The following is a 19,270-nucleotide window of genomic DNA, read 5'->3' as shown; positions in this document are numbered from 1 at the left end:
GCTTCCGCAGTAGGAAACCCATAAAAATGCTTCACAGGTCATCAGAATCTCTCAAAATAAGCTTAGATTCTGGTATTGAACTTTTTTTATATCTTGTGTTGCTCTTACAAATAAATTTTAATTACCACTTTATAGTTCTAATTGAATGGGAAAGAAATACACATTGTCTAATTTCAATATATTTGGAAAACATTCGAAAAGTATCTCCTGTTAGAATGAATCCAGTTTCACTGTGGTAATGCATACAAGAAAATTCAAATCACAGTCCTTTATTTAATGTATTAATATTGTTTTAATGTATTAATATTGTTCTTCCTGTGATGGCCTGGGCAATAGGTTTCTTTATGAAATATTTCTTTTAAAAATAGGCATCATACTTACTCTCAACAGAACAAATTTTGGAGAAGGTTCATAAAAACAACATTAAGAGCAATCATATTTCTCTTTTTTTATTATTCCTTCGGTATTCATGTCTGAATTTTTTTTGGTAGCACAAGATAGGAGTTTGCACAATATAAATTAAACCAAGAGGCAAGCTATATTTGAAAAGTTACCATTTTCATTTTTAAAAGAGTATGTTTAATACTACACCAAATCCAGTATGGGTTGCTGCCCAAGCCAGGGGATCCTTTACAGCCCCAGCTGTATGCTCACACCTTTTCTTTTGTGATAGAAGGCCAGCAGTTGCCTGTTGGCACATTGACCAATTGATCTGATGGAAAATTAATACACTGCTGAGGTGGGCAGGGAGGAGGGCATCATCTTCCTGAAGAAATGGAGAGCAAGAGAAGGAAAATAGAAGGCAATTAGAATGGATGATTGGAGGTTCTTTTCCACAGGGCAGTTTTGCACTGCAGAGGGTTGTTGTGACCCAAGGGCAGGACCCAGCACTTGGCCTTGTTGAACGTTGTCCAACTGGCCTCAGCCTATTGATTCAGCCTGTCCATACCCTTCCTGCCCTCCAGGTCAACACTTCCACCCAGCTTGGTGTCATCTACTTAGGGGGCACTTGATCCCCTGGCCCAGATCACTGATAAAGATGTTTAATGAGTTTGCACTTGGCTTCATCCTCTTTGCAACCTCCCTTCATGTATTTCTATACCTTGATGAGATCTCCCTGAGACTTCTCTTCTCAGGGCTGAAAGGTCCCAGCTCTCTCAGCCCGTCCTGGTAGGAGAGATACTCCAGTGTCTTCAGCATCTTCCTGGTGCTTGCTTGCACTCTCTCCGGTCTGTCTATGTCTCCCTCACACTGGAGAGCCCAGCACTGGACACAGCACTCCTTGTGTGGCTTCACCAGCACCAAGTAGAGGGGAAGGATCACCTCTATGACCTCCTTGCCGTGCTTGGACTCATGCCGCTAAAGGTTAGTCCTTCTGGTGGGTTGGCATTGTCTAAACACCAGGCACCCATCCAAAACCATTCAGTCACTCCCTCTGAGCTGGACAGGGGAGAGAAAATATAATGAGAGTCTCATGGGTCAAGATAAAGACATTTCTCTGGCCTGTCGAGTTCCTTCTAGATAGCAGCACAACGCTTTGGTGTATCAGTCACTTGTCCCAGTCCAGTATCATCTGCATTGTGCATCTCCTCCCAACCCCTAGATATGTTTTGTGAGATATTTTTCATTAATGTTGAGGATCAAGAGGTTGTCTAATTTGATGACTTCTTGTCAAATATGTTTTTCTATGAATCTGTGTCCTAGGTGGCTGCGTTTAGTGCATTAACTAATCCCTAAGCTGATCCCACAACATATTGATTATCCTGTGTTATTAGAAGCAAAGTGTTCCAACTTGGAGGCCTAGCTGCAGTTCATTTCTTGAACTGGCTGTTGTTTGCATACCCAGTTGTTGTCTAAGCTTAAAATTTTGCCTAAAACAAAATGTGAACTTGACTCTAGCTGAAGACAGAATGCAAGGAATCCTTGCTCATTTCCATGACTTCAGTGCATAACAAAAACAGATTCAAGTATGAGAAATTACCATCTGTGATAGACTTGGACATTAATTGCCATGAATTTTAATCATCTTTTCATTTCTCTTTCTTTGAAGGTAATGATGGTTGAGGGTGTGGTTTCTGCTTCTGGCTTGTTCTCTTGGTACTGTATATGAAATGTTCTAGTCACTAAACAGAAAATAAGAAAATACTATAATGTGCTTTATAAACTTGTGGTTAATACAGAGCTTTCTTTTTATGTAGCTGATTTTTGGAAATTAATTGCTAGTCTTTTAAAAGACAGTTCTAATTTGTTTAATGTCACATTGATATATTGTTACTCTGTTTTGCATTCTATTTTGAATTCCAATGTCTTGCCTGCCTCTCCTCCCCTGCCTCTCCTCCCCTGCCCCATTCAGTCTTTGTGCTAGTTCCTTTTGACTGTTTTTGTTTTTCTTTACTCTCTTGTTTTTTGCTTTGTTTGGGTGGAGCATGTGGGATAAAATAACGTGCTTGCATTGCCCAATCTGATTTTCATCTCCCTTTCTCTCACTGTAGTCTTTGTCATTAATTATGTCTTTTTACTTTATTACTTCTGTTCCCTTGGGATCTCTTACCCCAAACTGAAAGCATAACAGTGGTATCTAGATGTCCACATAATGAACCTAAGTAATTATGTAATCTTATTACTGAAGCTCTCATCCTCACTGTTTTCCCTCATCTCATATTTTTCTGTGTTGCATCGTATCTAACATTACATTGGAATAACTTCAGGATAGTGCTTTTTTTTTCTTTTTCTTCTCCTTTCCTTCCAGATGTAAAATTTCATTGTGCAGGGATCTAATCTGAAGTACTGGGCACATTAAACTTCATATTTCATATTCATCCAGCTGATAAACCTTAAAAAGCACTTGGTGATGAAATTGGACCATTTTTAAGGAGAATATACAGATATGTATTTATCTCACTAAAGCTTTAATTTCTTTGCTTTTTCAGACTATTCCAGATTATTGCTTTACCCCTGCCTCCTGTGGTCAGCATTCTAAAAGCCACAAATCGTCACATATTCTCTTAACATTAAGATGTGTTCTGGTGATTTTTGCTATTACCATGCTTAACTTGTAGTGAGGATTAAAAGCTGCTATAACAAAGCCCTTGTATTTCAGATGAGGAGGGACTGCTGAGCTGTTCCTTTCCTTTATTTCTTTTATATTAAATACATCTCCTTTTTTAAACTGTATACCATGTAGATGTTTGTAATAGACTTGATGTAACAGATCTCAGACTTAGTGAAGCCTGCATAAGCTAAGCATTTGTTCTTATTTCTAGTTATTGGAAAATATCTTTTCATATTAAAAAGAAAAATTAGAATGTTGTAGTTCTGTGTATGTTACAACTCATTGTATTCTTCCTGCCCCTGTTCTTCAGATTTCCTGCTTGTCAAGTGTATTTGCACTATGATATGGCAAAAAAAGACACAATTTCTTGGGTAGTACAATAAAAGAAGGGTAGTAGAACTTCTGGTCAGGTGGTTTACAAAGACACTGAACAGTCACTGTTGTGTAGCTATTCCTTAAAGAATGAAAGTAATGAAGCCTTATGTTATTGTAGTTGTCTTAACTTATGTGAAGCATGTCACGCTTGTCTTTTCTGTTTGTTTGTTTTTAAGTGATTTTTGGTCTCCATCACTGCACAGTCCTTTATATGTGTTGCAGATTTGTATAGTTCACTAGTGAAAACAGTTTAGATCACAGAAGTGGTGACATGAAAATTTACATTAAAAAAGGAATTAAGCTTGTATCATTGCTTGCATGAATGGTTGTGGACAGCCTTGGTGTATTTTTGGCAAGCTGAAAAGTAATATGTGTTCATTTTTAGTTGTTTGTGACTAAATCTTTTATGCCATCCTTCAGTGAATAAAATTTGCAAGTTTAGTGTTGATTAACATAATCAGATCTTGCGAATAGTTCAATGCAAATCTAGTGTAGCTGTTTAACTACAGGCAGTGACTGTGTAGCCAGTATGGCTTCTTAGTTTATGCTTAAGCACTTTTGATTTATAAGAAGCCTTTTTGCTATGTGTGCCCTGAAATGGGAGTGATTTTTTACGAAATATATGGATTTTCATTGGTTTCATGTCAGAATCCTTATTTTCTATTTCATCCTTATAAAAGTATTTTGACTATGTCTTCCAGTAGCTGGAAGATACTTTAATTTGGGTGGTTTTTTCTTGTTAGTATTTTTACTAATCCAGAATATTTATACTAATTTAGAAGAATTACTACATAAGACAGTTAAAAGATTTTGATTATAACTGGAAACTTTCCTTCCACCAAAACTGTAATTCTCAAAAAATAAAAGAATACTAATGTATATGTCTTTGCTAAGACATGGTGTGATTTTCTAGCGTATTTAATAAAGAATGCTAAAATTTTGGAATTAAATACCATGCCAACTAAAATGGGGAAGTAAGAACAGTTGAAGTTAAACAGGAGGGAGACTGATAGTTTATGCTGACATACTCTCAGTGTATGAAAGGATAGAAAACTACTCGACTAATGTAGGGCAGTGTGATGTCAACAGTTCTGGTTACTGTATTTCCAAAACAAAAATTAAAGTATCTCTTTCCTGAAATGGATATAAAACGTAGCTTAAGTACATAAGAAACAGATACCATAATGACATAATGATTTATTACAGGTTGAATTAAAAGTAAAATTTTCTCCCAGTCTGCAATATGTGCAGAAACATTTGGTGATAGTTAATAAAATTTGCAAACCTTGATTCTTGCTATGTCATTGTTGGCTTTTTTCTTTTTTCCTGCTTGCAGAACACATTATACTGGTGTTTGCATATGTGAAGTACTCCATACTTTGCATTTTACATATGGAGTAGGTTTTTGTATTTCTTCGCATAATGTAAAATATGTTTGAGAGTACATTTTGTATATCACAATGGAATGTGTCTGTTTCTGATGCTGTATGCAGGGAAGGGCAGGAAAAGGATGAATCAACAGAACCAATGCAATCTTTATGGGGTTGGGCTAATGGTAATGAAAGAACTTATTAATGTATTAAAATGCCTCAACAGGGATTTGCTGAGAACTAATGCTCTAATGTGTTAGTCATCCTAAAGCTCCTTCTATTTTTACAGGTTCTGAAGGATGTCTGATGCTGGTTTCTGTGATGCCACTTGAAGTCTCCAGCACTCTGGATTTATAAGTAACGTGCAGATTTAACTGCACAACCTGGGCAGAAAGCATCAGGAGTGCTACTCCTTTTCAGCTCTTTAAGTAGACAGAAGTACAGTATCATCTATCTGCAAGGGAAGATTCTTCAATAGCTTTTCATAGCTAATAATAAAGGCAACATAGTATCATCCACCTTCCTGATTTACAGTGCATCGCCTTCCAAGACAGATGGTCTGTCAGAAGCTGGAGGATGCCTGCAGAGTACATAATAATGAAGTAGTGAAATGATACTGCTGCTACTGCCACGTAATTGCCAGGATCACAGCTGATAGAACTGCACTGCCCTTTTTCTGCTCACTTAATCAGACCAGAGACAGCAGGGTGGACATGGCTGGCTTCGTTAACAACCTGCTAATACTGCTTCTTCTGTTTCAAAACATCTGTTTGGGTTTCAGAAGCCCACTTTCAGTCTTCAAGAGGTGGGTTATGCAGGAAAATATTAATGTGTTGAATGCATGCAGTCACAATATTACAAAAGTATGAAAAAGCATGTCCGGATAAAAATGTATTATGGTATTTGGTTTTGGTCATTGCTCTGCATTTTCTTTCTGCACTTTGAAATGGCACTCTTGTCATACTGAAGACAGTAACTCATGTTTTATCCACAGGGTTGCTCATTAAAGGTGAGTTTAGGATGATAAAATGGCGATTAATAAAACTTTTAGTTACAGCTGTATTTGTAAATCTATTTCAGATGCTAGAGTTAGCTTGCAGGGTAAGATGATGTTTTAACAAGAAAACAACAACTAAGCTGAACAGTCCTGAGAATTTAGCTGTGGTTTGAATTCAAAATTGCATAGGTAAACTTTAATGTAGTGCGGACAAGAGAAGTAGCCTCAGCTCCTGAAAAAAGGATTTTACTGTTGTTGAGGTTTGGGTACCGTGTCACTTTTGTATACAGGAATATACGTAGTCAAAACTTGTATCAGTGTTGCACCAATGTTTCTCACGTCTTACCATTCAGTTCTTTACAGTAATCTACATTACTCTTAAAATTCGTTTATATGTTGCATTCAATACAGAATGTCATATTTGTTGATGTTGCAAAGTTAACTGTTTTACTTTGCTGCTTGTAGTAGCATACAAGTTGCTATAAATGCCATAGTATTTGAAGCAAAAGTTGCCCCTTTGCATGTAATTTAATTTAATCTGTATAGAATTATAAATCAGGCACATAGTCTCAAAAAAACCCTCCAAAACTGTTGTGAATTATTAATAGTACTTGACATATTGTAGTGAACTAATTCTCTATCTGTACATCCATGTGCCTCAGACAATTATTAAGATGAAATAGTAGGTTACGTTTTCAGTTAATATTTTCCAAACTAGTCATCTGATTGCTCAGATCAGGAAATACTTCAGAAAGATGTTTTCCTCAGCTCATGAAGGAGTGAAGTTTTCAGATCACCCCTGGAACTAGGCAGCATTGTCAAACTTCTTTACTAGTTCTGTAGACTCTTACTTTAAGAAAGACATAACAAAAATCAATACTTTGGAAAAAATCTTTCTTCCTTCTTTTTAAGATACAAAGATACTACCACATCTCTTTCCAGTGAATGCCTTGGAAGTGACCAGCCGGTGATTTCTTTTGGTCTGTCAGATTTTGCACTGGACATTCGCATGCCTGGGGTGACACCTAAGCAGGTGAGAGAATTGCAGGTTTTGCCACTTTCTCTTCTTTTAATAATCTAGGAAAACAAAGCCTTCCCTACAATGTCACTCAAATAAAATGAACAAAAAAATCAGGGTAACTTTTATAGATATATATCTATGTTCAGAGAAAAGTAGGCAACAAAGAAGTAACCTCAAATGAGAGAAAAATCTTTTCATTGAATTAATTTCATTTGTAAAATGATGGTTTCATAAACTGAATTGTTGAAGTTCTATAATGTGAAATATTTCTATCTGTGCTAGTAAGACATGGAGTTGCAGTTTACACCAAATCTCAGATGATGCATCAGTGAATCTAATTACATTAAACTGTACGTTGCTGCAACTTTGGCAAGCTGACAGAAAACAACCAAAAAGCACTTTAAAAGGCATAGTACTTCTGACCTCGTATTTTTACCTCTCAAAATACTCCATGAAAGCTACTATAAACAAGTTATGATGGTGTACTATTTAAGTTATGAAATTACCTTACTCTCTAAGGTATGAATTTATGATGGTATACTCTTTAAAGATTATATTCTACTGAGCCAAGTGAGTAAAAGTGAAGACAGTTAAGATTTTTCAACTTAGCATTAGCATTTTTAAGATTCACATAAAAGTATTGAGATTCCACTGTCATTTTCACATCTAATTTCATTAAGCAAGATAAAAAATGATTTTTTTTTTTCTTTTTGCAGTAAGCCGTTGCAGGGAATTATATATATCATTAAGAGGTCTACATCTCTTCTAGAGGGCTACATGTGCTTGAAAAGAGCAGTATGTTGTGCTGCAGTAGTTGATGACTCATTGTTGCAGATAGCACTCTCAAAGGAGTGAAGGGAAAATGAGGTTTTCAAGTTATTGGGGTAAACCCCTCTGGAACGTGTAATTTAAAGCAAGAGGTGTTGTTTCAGCAAGTGCAAAACAGAAATATGGTTTCTACTTTCTAGAAAGATCTTCTTTGTCTGCAGCAAAATATTAAACTTCTCTGTCAGAAAGAGTGAAAAGTGCTCTCAGTTCATCCAGGTGCACATTTATAATTCTGTGTTACTGATTTTACCTGAGAAGCCATCAGTTGAACAGCTAGGAAACCTATGAAGAGATCAGTCGGTTCAGATTCCTATTAAAAAAAAACTTCATTGTGTATTGTGTTGTCAAGGCTGGGGGAAAGGTTGCCAAAAACTCTGCATTTTTAAAATGAGTTACTGGGCATGTTGAAGGAGTGGGAGGGCCAGGATTTGTCTTGCATTTAATAACTGTGATTGCTCTATGGGTGCATGAGTGGCAACCAACCCCTTACATGACTTAGGAGTAGTCTACCTATACCTAGTTGTGCATTCTTTTGGCACAGGTACCACACATGAACATTCATTGGAAACTGTTTAATTTCTACTACAGTGTGAAGCATTACTGCCATTGGCTTTCAAAGTTTTAGTATGAGGTCCTAAATTAGGTTGTGCTTTTTTTTTTAAAAAAGAAATCTTCTTCTGAACCCAGGTTAAATAGAAAACATAGAATATTTCCTTCTTTATTTCTAAATGGCTTTAATATGTTCACTCTGTAAATGCGTGTAACGACCGTACCCAAAGTCATTCACATCAATTTTATCAGTTAACCTCCGTTCACCCTTCCCATCTTCTAGCAAAAAGACCAAAAATGTTTTCTTATCTGCAAATCACTGCTCTGTGTAATCACATATTGTTATCAGCGTTGTACCTGTCCTTTGTTCTCAGTTGCATTTAATTGTTTACACCTATTCACAGTGTCTTCTTTTAAATTAAGTTTGAAGTTATTCATAGCAGGAGTTTTATCTTAATCTATTTAGATGTCCTTATGAAAGTGAAAGTCCTGTCAGATTTTGAGTTCATGGGTGTAGTGAAATTCCAGTACACGATACATTTCCTTTCTTAAACAGCCTTAGAAGTTGGGGGAAAAAAAGGCTTAAGAAAAAAGAGGTTTAAAATAGTTAATAGTGTACCTATCAACCTAGTAGCCACTTTGATGACTGTATAGCCTGATCTCTGTTACATGTAAATAAATTGTGGCAATGAATTTATTTCTTATTGTAGTAAACGAATCATACATTGTCTTTGCCCATATATCTCAGTAAAGTAGGTGATGTTTTTTCTATATGGTCCTATTGTGTATATTCATTTGTTCGGTATTCCCACATTCATCTTCAGAAAGTGTAGGGAATTTTAATACTATGTTTCTATTCTTTAATTCTAAATTCTCCCAATTTAAAGGTAATTTCTGTTCTCTTTTCTTTTAACAGTCAGATACCTACCTCTGCATGTCAATACCGCTGCCAGTGGATGATGAAGCCTATGTAGGTGAGTATTGGTTAGCTTTTTTCTCTTTGACTCATATTAACTTAATCTTTGGACGTTAGAGTTTCCAAAATGCATTTGTCATGGCTAATGCATAAACAAACTAGATGGAGCTGCTTAGAGTCAAGATAACACTGTATCTGAGGAGATTCATGAGTAATAGCAGTTAAGGAGCTACATGCAGATGCCTCTGTCAGTCAGCACCAGAGAGTCCCATTTGGTGCTGAGTATTGGCTTTCTGTCTTTGGCTGGATACTTAATTCTGCACTGCTGAGCAGACTATTTACCTGCTGGTACAGGCTGTAAATCCTGTGCACTTACAGTCAGTGTTGGCTGCAGAAGGATTTTACTTGGAGGAGAAACCAAACCCTCTCCTATTTTTTGGGGTTTTTTATGACATGGCATCAATAAGATGGTGGACAAGTAGAAGGAAATACTGTAGTACCTTACAAATGCTGTCATCATATAGATCAGCAGAAGAACACCATCTGTTCAGAAAATCTTTGCGGTACTTAACAATTTTATTGTGCCTTGCCATGAACATACAGTTGTTCAGAGAGAGAGAAGGCTTATTAGTTTGGCTGAAGATAGTTTAGCTATCAGAACATGCTATAAACAGTATAAAAGGAAACAGTCTTTTTCTTCCTTTACACTTTCGTTGCATTTTAGGATATGTGCACTTTATAAAAGCGTGGTGGGACTCACATGTAGTTTTGATGTAGTGCATTATGAGAGTGTTGTTCCATTTGGATTTTCTTGTGGAAATCCCTCAGAAGGTAGAATATTGTGTTTTGATTTTCATGTTGTATTACAGTAACTAAGAAAAATGAGTAAATTTTTTTCCAGTGCTTTCTCTATAGATCGGTTTTGTAAAGAGGTGAGAATCTGATCTCACATTTTGTTTGTGAGTATCATCCCAGAAGTAAAAATGAACGTAGAAGGGAGTGAGTGTTCACTCTCAAATAAACTACTCTTCTACAACTCTACAGACTCTTCTACTTTTGTTGATTCATAGAAAGACAGTACTACTAACTTCCTGTTCAAGCAGCTTTTATTTAGTGTTTCACCGAGTTGAAAATTTCCACAGTTTAATTCATTATTAGGTTGCTGCATGTCTCGTTCTGTTGTTTGTGTTGAAGGAACATAAACTTCTTTTGATGGTGTGTATGCTTAAAAGGATCTACTGAAAGAATTTGCTTAAAAGTTGTGCAAAGTCTCAAGGCAAGTCATGTAATGCAACCCATTTTATTTTTTTCTGAAGACCTAAAAGTGATGTAAACTAAAAGTTTATATGTTCTTCACATGATTTTTACAGGATTTGGTCACCTTTCCAGTAAATGCTGTTCTTGAATACCTGTCATTACCAAGCAGAATCAGGTCTCTGAATGGAGAAACCATTCTAGTCGTCATGTAGAGCTTTGAAGAGCAGGAGGAGCTGGATGAGCAATTTATAAAAAAACCCATCTTGTTGTGTGAACTAAAGTGTTCCCATGATAGATAGCATTCCTTACAAACTCATATTTTTGTATTCTTTAAAAGTAAATTATTGGATTTTTTCCTCTTTTTTCACTTCCACACAAAATGAATAGGCAAATGGACAGTCTGAAGCATGTGATCGTTCCATTTTGCTTCAGTAAAATCATTGGAAAGTGTTCCTCATGGAAAAGACTCAGATTGGAGTCTTCATAATCAGCAGAAGTTACCTGATCATTAGAAAGAGTAGACTCAATTATATCCAGTTGTAGAGAGCAGAAAGAATGTAGAATGACCTACCTTATAAAATATCTGGATGGAAAATTAAATCTTTTCAAGAAAGAGGTTTTTACAATAGACATCATCACCTAAGAAATTAGCTGCTTGGTGAAGTTTTTCCTTAACTGCTTTGGATATTGTTAAGTGTTGTGAACATACATGTATTTTGTGTTGCTTAAATAAGCACAGAAGATTGACACACAGAGTATTTATTCTTTTTCAAAGGATAGAGTCTGTATTTTTATGGTTTAAGTAGAATCTGCCTTCATTGCATTCCCAATAAAAGGTGTAATTAAGTTGCCTTAAAACATACTGTTTCACTTTGTGACAAAAACAATGGAAGACTAGCATATGAATTGTCACTGGGTTGCTGTTGATGATGTGTTGGGAAGACAGTGTGTGTTCTGAAGAGCTTTTACATGAGGATGTATGAATACACATAACTGAAACAATAAACTGGGTTCCTGAGACAGTTTGTTGGTAAAGCTACATGTTCTGCCTCAGTTCAGTTTATTTGCTATAAATGCCTTGTGTTTTGTTTCCTTTTGTGGTTTAGAAGTACATTTTTATGACCAAGTGTCTTCATGGTTTCACCAAGACTTGCTAATTCATTCCTTTTTTTTTACTTTGCTTTGCTATTTTTACTGTTGTTTCTTCCCACCTCCAAGACATTGCAGAAGAGGAGGCTCTGTTATGGAACCCACAGCAAGATATTTTTGTTGCATATTGGTGAAATATAAGAAGAATATAAGAAATAGAAGAATATTGGAAGAGAGCGCTTCATTTTTAGTGTTATATGAGGGCAGTACTACATTTGTTAATAAGTAGAAAATTTTTCTGTAACATTTTTTCATTATTTTTATTAAATTTGTATTTAAGGACTTCGAATTCAGACTTCAATTTTGCTATTTCCTAAAGGAAACCGGTAAACATTCATGATTGCACAGGGACAGTGGGTATAACTTTGTACTTCAGAGCTGGTGAGATACTGTACCAGAATTCACAAACTTGTTTGGAGTCAATTCTCAGACATTATCAGAGGAGGGAATCGATCAAACTTACTTAATGAAATTTCTCCAGCTAGCAGGAGAATTAGAGCAGGTTTTGCCCTACGGGTCTTTTTCAGGCATGCATCTGTATATTTTGGCAGATGCTGTTTTCTGTATTATGTTCTTTAGTGGAGGGGTCAGACTGTCAAGGCTGAGATTTCTGTTTCAACCAGTTGTTGTTTCTCTGTCCCAAAGGGCTGTACATACTGACAAATCGGGTTAGGGAGAGTGGTTTTTTGTGAGGTGGATTGGTATACATATGGTTTATGTTAGGAACATGCCTTTTGCTCGTGTGAAGTGAAATGGCTGTCAGATTAGTATGTAAAACATTATTACTGAGTCAGATTAATATGTGATTTTTCAAGAAAGTATTGCTCCAGTTACATTTTTAAAACATACCATTGTGGTTTTCTTCTTCTGCATCACGATTGATTAATGTTTATGAATAAGTAGCCAAACCAGAAACTCAGTTGAGTCTTTAATGGTGCAGGCATTGATAAAAATCGATTTTTCATTACTAAGCTGAAGAGATAGCTAAAGGGTGCTCTACAGACACTCATAAAAATTGAGTCTGACAGTAGGCCACTCAGCCAAAAAACTTGACTGAATTTGACTGTCATCTTCACCTGCTTGCATTCATTCACATGGGCGACCAGTAAATAAATGTCTTTTTCTTACTGACTCACAATAAGTCCCTATCTGTCTGATTGTGCTGTAGAAATGAAATTAAGCCTTCTACGTTCAGCAACACAGACTGACGTAGATGGTTTATTACTCTTCATCCGTAAATGACTCTGAGAAGCTCTAGGTTTGTTACTCTGTTATGGCATGTATAAACATTCCTGTTGCCAAGCAATGATGTCTTCACTGTACTGGAGGCTTCTAATGTCTCCCTAGTTTGCCGCTCTCCAGACACTGAATTCTTGATAAATTTCTTTAAAGTTAATTCTGTGATAGAGAGGACACTAATATTAAAAAAAAAAACCAAACTATCAACTTTATTTAATTGAATTGTTATTTGTTAAGATTAACTTCTTAGAAGTTGTTTTTTTAAATACATAGCTTAAGTACACACAGTTAAGCTTAAACTGGTGTCATGTTCTGTTCATTCCGGTTTTTCTTTGAGTTGGTAGTTCTGAGTAGTACTTGATCAAGAAATTAAGTCAGACTTCAATTTTTAGTATGTGTATGAAAACTGCCACTGTTATTTTAGTAGTCATTTGTATCACTTCTGCATGCATTAAATAAATTAACTATTGAGTAATCTTCTGTTCATTAGTGTAAAATGTGGAGGCTGTGAACTAGGAAAATACGACTTTTGTTTAATATTTCTTAAGCCTTTGGTGGTGACAGTTCCCAGCACAGGAAGGACATGGGCCTGTTGCAGCAAGTCCAGAGGAGGGACACAAAGATGACCAGAAGGATGGAGCATCTCTGCTATGGGGAAAGACTGAGAAAGTTGGAATTGTTCAGGAGAAGAGAAAGCTTCTGGGTGACCTTCCAGTACCTGAAGGGAGCCCACAGGAAAGATGGGGAGAGACTTTTTACAGGAGCATGGAGTGACAAGACAAGGGGGAAAGGAAAGACAGTAGGTCTATTAGCTATTAGAAGAAAATTCTTTACTATGAGGGTGCTGAGGCCCTGGCACAGGTTGCCCAGAGGAGCTGTGGTTGCCCCATCCTTGGAAGTGTTCCAGGCCTAGTGGAAGATGTCCTAGTGGAAAACCAGGCCTAGTGGAAGATGTCCCTGCCACGGCAGGAGGGTTGAAACAAGATTATCTTTAAGGTCTCTTCAAACTCTGGCCACCTTCTCATTCTGTGACAGGTACTGCATTTGTCTTGAATGCCACATTAATCTCTACGGCTTTTTCAGCACAGGATTTTTTAGATGTTTGTTTGTTTCTTTAAACCTTGTCTTTGGAAAGTTATATGCCTGGGTGTGCTGGTACGAAAATAGCTGGACTGGAACCATACTGTAACCACCTGTACAAAGCTCTCTTAAGCTCATAGGCTAGGCTGACTGTAAGGTTTTTCCGTGCTTCCTTAAGCAATGATGAGGCATGTCAGCTAAAATAGTGTATTCCAGAAATCTGATTTTGCTTTGTTAGCTCTGGTGCATTATTTTCTCTTAGTAAGAAAAGCATTTAGTAAGGTATTTGTGGTAAGTTGTGTAATAGTGCTTAAAGGTCGTGTCCGTGCTCTAGGATATCATTGTAATAGGCACTACATGGAGGGAATAAAAGACTTCCTGAAACACTCATTAGAATAACTACTCACAATGGGACAGTGGTAGAGAAATAAAAAGAAATACTGAGACAGTATTAAGCAGCAGGACAGGTGGTGGCTTTAGCAGCTAACAGGCCTAACTTTCAATTTTACCTTTATTGAAGGCTGTCTTTATAGGTGGTACTTAGAGTACGTTTTTTACAGGTACTAATTTTGACCATAAAGTTAATGAAGTTTCACGTGTGAACTTCTTATAAACCCCTTCAGAAATTTAATCTCTCACTTAAATTGATAAGAGCAGCTTAAAACACCCAAAACACCTGAAAACTAAGGTAGGAATTCCACACAGAGCAACATGTTGCCTCTGCCATGCAAGCATAAACCGTAATTTTACTACTAATTGTTACTGATAAAAACATCAAAACAGAAATTGTCTCCATAACACAGATTAGGTTTTTATCTATGAAATGAGTAGAATTTGCTTATAGCAAAATAAAGATGTTAGGTGGTCTCTAGACTTCGTTCATGCTTGCAACTTTTGTACTTCTGAATTCATATATATCATTCAAAGTACCTTCCCAGTGCATGTGGGTACATCTCTTATTTCCCGGATCAAGCCCTCAGCTGTGGCATGCTCATTTTCTTACAGTCTGAACACGTGCCTTGTATCTTCAACCTAAAACTTGACTTGTGTGCCTTAACTTTTGGCTGGTTTTCCTTATTTTCCACATCATATCTCAGCTCCAGAAATTGGGTAGGAAGCTATTTGATTTATTTTCCCCCATGAAACTGGGACAATAACCCACATCATCATTCATTTCAGGAAACCTGCCACAGCTCTGTGTTAAAATACTGACTTCCGAGTGCAAGTAATGCCGTAAACGTCAGGAGCAGAACAGTGTTTCACTGGTTTGTAGCTTCACCATCTCCCCATGTTAATAGCTAGAAGACAGTTACATGGAGGCTCCTCACTGTCTGTGTACATGTAAGGGCAGGAGTAATTTGTCTTCAGAACTTCTTCTGTAGTATAAGGTGAAAAACCATTGCATTCCCTGCATCTGACTTATTTTTAGTAATAAAAGAATGTAGCTTGCTTTATTTTTAGAAATACCTTTTTTATACATTTATGGTCAATATTACTCCCATGGTGTTGGTAAACTTTTTACTATGCTAAACAGGATCACAAGTACTTGAGAAACCAAACCAGTGTTTTATATGTGGCATAGGATAAAGAACAGACATTTGAGAGGTGAATATTCACATCTAAGTTTCTAATCGGGAGAAATTTTGGGCAATGACATCATGCTGACTTTAAACAAATCTTGTTTTCCGTTCCAAAGGGTTTGACGTATTAGTTAGACTCAGTCATAATCCCTTCTTGAAACTGTTGTCCCAAGAAAGATGCAGAAAAAATGTAAGCCAGGTAGAATACTGGGAGAAGATACTACTAATGCCTAAGATTTAGTTGCTCTTAACTGTAACTTTCTGCTTGTTTGTTTTTTTTATGAAGTACAAAAGAAGTTGAGTATTATCAAATCACAAGTGCAGATTTCAAAGGTAGATTGCAGTTAGACTGGTGACAGTAAGACGTTGTGGTTTGGGATACACTGATATATTACCTAAGTATCAAATTTAACTTTTGTGGGCAATACAGTGGTTTTAATTGGGAACTTAGAGTTTCTTTTTCTTAATAAATGAGGTACAGTGTTTTAGCGTAGAAGGAGGGCCGTTGAATGAAAATTTAAGGAAAGAGTGTAAGTGGAATGCAGAAGGCAAATCAATGGGTGGGGATGTACTTGCCATATTTTGTAGTATTACAGGGGAAAAATGGAACAAGATGATCTTGGTTATGTAACCTACGGTGAGATTATGGATAGCTTACTTGTTTTGCCATATTTTTTTTCAGTTGACTTTAAGCCTCATGCCAGCATGGACACAGTCCATCACATGTTACTCTTTGGGTGTAATGAACCTTCGTCTGCCGAAAATTACTGGTAAGAGCTGCTTCTTGCTTTTGTTATCAACCAGCTCTTTTTCGGTGTTAGTTGCTTCCATATAAACCTTTTCTGGTGTCAGAATTTCTTGGAAAAGTAGGAAAATTTGGAATGAAGAAGAAATGTATAACAATCTAGTCTTTCCACACTTAAAGTGCTCTGGTTTTTGTTTTTTTTTAACTATCTCCTCTGTTTTCTTCATGACTAATTGACTGTCTTCAAGGAGGAGGCAGGAGCTATAGTAAACAGTGTGTCATTGAATACCAAAAAATCTCATCTTCATCTATAGTTGGCTGCTTTTCTCTGTATGAAGTCATGTAACAGATGTTCAGAATCAAGCTGAGCAAAGGATAAGCTGAAGAAGCTTATCCAGGGGCTTGGTAGTTGACTTGCCCTTCAAAATGACTAAGCAGTGAGAGCAGAGGGAAACACCCAATGCCACTAAAATAGGTCTGTGGAGGCAAAATGAAGAGAATATGAAGGTGGGTGAGGGTTAATCATCTGTTCAGTAATTTTGCAAATTTTCTGTAGGTTTTCATGAGAGAGCAGATGAGGTATTTTTGCTGATGCTGCAAAGGTTATATGAATTATTCTGAACTGTAGAACAATTTTTATATAGGTGGTCTAATAGAGTTGTGTAATCATAATTTATCTTTTAAGTATTTACCAAAAAGGTAACTAAACCTGGAATTTAGAACTAATAGTATAGTATAATATATTTTCAGGAAAAATACCCCGAAACATTTTGAATGCGTATTTTGGGGAGATGATTTGTTTAATGCTTTAAACATACACAACAAATTTTCCTCAGAAGTTTTATCTCCTGTTTACCCGTCAACCAACAGTTCTAATGTTGAAAATGTTGTAATCTTGCACAGTCGTGCAAGAAAAGTAGATGCTTAAGAAGGTCAGACCAAAGTAAAACGGAAAGCATAGAATTTCTATTCTGTTCTATTAATTTCTTTTCCCAGTAGACTGCTTTTCTGTGTTCTTTTTATTGTATCTTATATGATAGAATACACTTGAATACTTTAATGTTAACAATACACCAACATAAAACTTCTCCATTCTGGCCTTTTAAAAACAGGTGAGTGTCCTATTTAAAACTGAGTAGATTGTACTTGTGCTGTTTTCATATTTCTGGAAGTAGTTTTATTAGAGCGTTGGAATAATTTGTACATGATAAAACTATGTTGTTACAGATTGATCAGGAGCTTGTGTTGAGATGAAGTTATGAGACAATGCCCGAGTCACATCTAACTGATGTTCTGAGTTTGTAGAAGAGAGGGATCCAAAGCCAAAACCCTAAGTTCTTCAAAACTGAATCAGACTCAAATCCCTGTTTTGAGTCTAGGGTTCAGGTAGTTTGAGCTCCCTGGCTGTACCTTCACTCCTCCCAGCAGGAAGAAGACTCACCAATGGCAGCCTGTGCCATGTGGCAGCTAATGTTGCTTTTGTTCTTGATTGCTGTAGTTAACACCTACCTGTCAAATGACAAAATACTTAGTTGTGCTGGATTGAGCTTGGCTGGACACCAGATTCCCACCAAGCTGCTCTATCCCCCCACTCCTCATCAGGATGGAAAAAAACTCGTGAGTCAAAATAAAGGTAGTTTAATAAAGCAAAAGCAAAGGTTCTGCAGAGGCAGAGGAGAACAAAGTATTTTGTTCTCTACTTCCCATGACCAAGCCGCTTTCCAGGAAGCAGGACTTCAGCACAAGTAATGGCTGCTCTGGAAGACAAATGTAATAAATAACAAATATGTATTTCTCCTCCTTTCTCCTCTCTTCTACCTTTTATTGTTGAGTGGATATAATATGGTATGGAACATCCCTTTGGTCAGTTTGGGTCAGCTGGCCTGGCTGTGGCCTCTACTAAGACCTTTCCCAAACACTGGTGTGTTATCAACACCTTTCTAGCTCCTCATGCAAAGCCCAGAGCCCAGCACCATGAGGGTTGCTGTGGGGAAAATTAACTCCATCTTAGCCAGACCCAATACAATAGTGTTGTGTTTAAATCTACTATTTCCAATTTTTCATATGCAGGTTTTGATGAGATCTTGCCTTTTTTTTAATGTGTAGTTTCTGAGGTTTTGTGTTTGCTTTGCATTCTCAAAATGAAAGCTCTTCATTCAGCGTCTCATCATTTCACATCCCTGGTTTTGCAGCAGTTTGCAGCTTTTTATCTTGCTCTGCCCACAGTTATTTGCAGGCTAGAAAGATGATCACGTGTTTTCTACATAAAATAGACTAAAGAGTGCTAGAGAGTTCTAACCTGATTTTGTTAAAGTAATTCTGATGACTGTATGTTACTGGTTTTTATTGTTGTTCATTTTGTTTGATTATTTGCTGTTCCTTTTGTTACCTGAAGGCTCACAAGTGATGACTTCTCTTGCTCTTCCATCTAGTAGGGAAAGAATGGTTGTTTGAGCAGGCTGCTGTAAGGCTTCTTTAGCAAGGATCCTTACTTTTTACGTGGTCAACATCTTTACAGAGCCAGCTTTTATTAGATTAAGGTACGCCACATAGATCTTTTTGTCTCTTAGTTTCTTTTTCAAAGTTCTGGCAATATTAGTTACATATGCTTTTGCAAGTCAAGAGCTACTTCTCTTACCGTCATGATGTGGATTAGTTTTATTATGGAAAAATAGGCTGTTAGGAACATTCAGAATGCAAGGTCAAAATTAGTTTTCCTGAGGTGTGATGTTTCATTCAGGCCAGTTTTGAGTGAGGAGGAATGAGAAGCATCCAGATGACTCTGTTGGGGTTAGCTGCCCTTTCGCCATAGCAGCACTAAGCCAAAATCTGTGATGCCCATCTGGCCTGCTGCCCTTTATAATTTGACACTATTCCTGCAAATGTCCCTGGCCTTCATAAAGGCTGTCAAATTGTATGGAAGCTGTGCTGGTTTCATCTTTCACTGCAATGTGGTAGAATTTTTATCTGAACAAATCCTAAATGTTATTCTCTCTTCTTGAAATACACAGGCCTTTCCACAGGAAAAAAAAAAAAATTGGTTTCCCAGGGCTCATTGCCTCAGGTGTTGCTCAGTGCACTAAAAAAATGGTGTAGCTGCTTCCATTCCTTG

At 36.8% G+C, this 19,270-nt stretch overlaps 1 protein-coding gene across 17 annotated transcripts in view; it reads left to right on the top strand.

Annotated features, from left to right (window-relative positions):
- PAM (peptidylglycine alpha-amidating monooxygenase) overlaps positions 1-19,270 on the top strand; it is a 123,590-nt gene that overhangs the window by 48,590 nt on the left and 55,730 nt on the right. For 16 of the 17 annotated variants that reach the window (XR_007200716.1, XM_048290513.1, XM_048290511.1 and 13 more), the window contains exons 2-5: positions 5,087-5,602; positions 6,707-6,827; positions 9,109-9,166; positions 16,096-16,183. Coding sequence is in view for 16 of the 17 variants with exons in the window: in XM_048290513.1 (XP_048146470.1) it covers positions 5,511-5,602; positions 6,707-6,827; positions 9,109-9,166; positions 16,096-16,183 (359 nt within the window). In the remaining variant the exon portion in view is untranslated. The remainder of the gene's footprint in view (positions 1-5,086; positions 5,603-6,706; positions 6,828-9,108; positions 9,167-16,095; positions 16,184-19,270) is intronic. The other variant, XM_048290505.1, reaches the window with a different exon arrangement.

The sequence above is a fragment of the Corvus hawaiiensis genome, chromosome Z (assembly GCF_020740725.1).
Source record: "Corvus hawaiiensis isolate bCorHaw1 chromosome Z, bCorHaw1.pri.cur, whole genome shotgun sequence".
NCBI lineage: Eukaryota > Metazoa > Chordata > Aves > Passeriformes > Corvidae > Corvus > Corvus hawaiiensis.
Note: the sequence above shows the minus strand (reverse complement) of the source record. Positions and strands in the feature narration are given on the sequence as shown.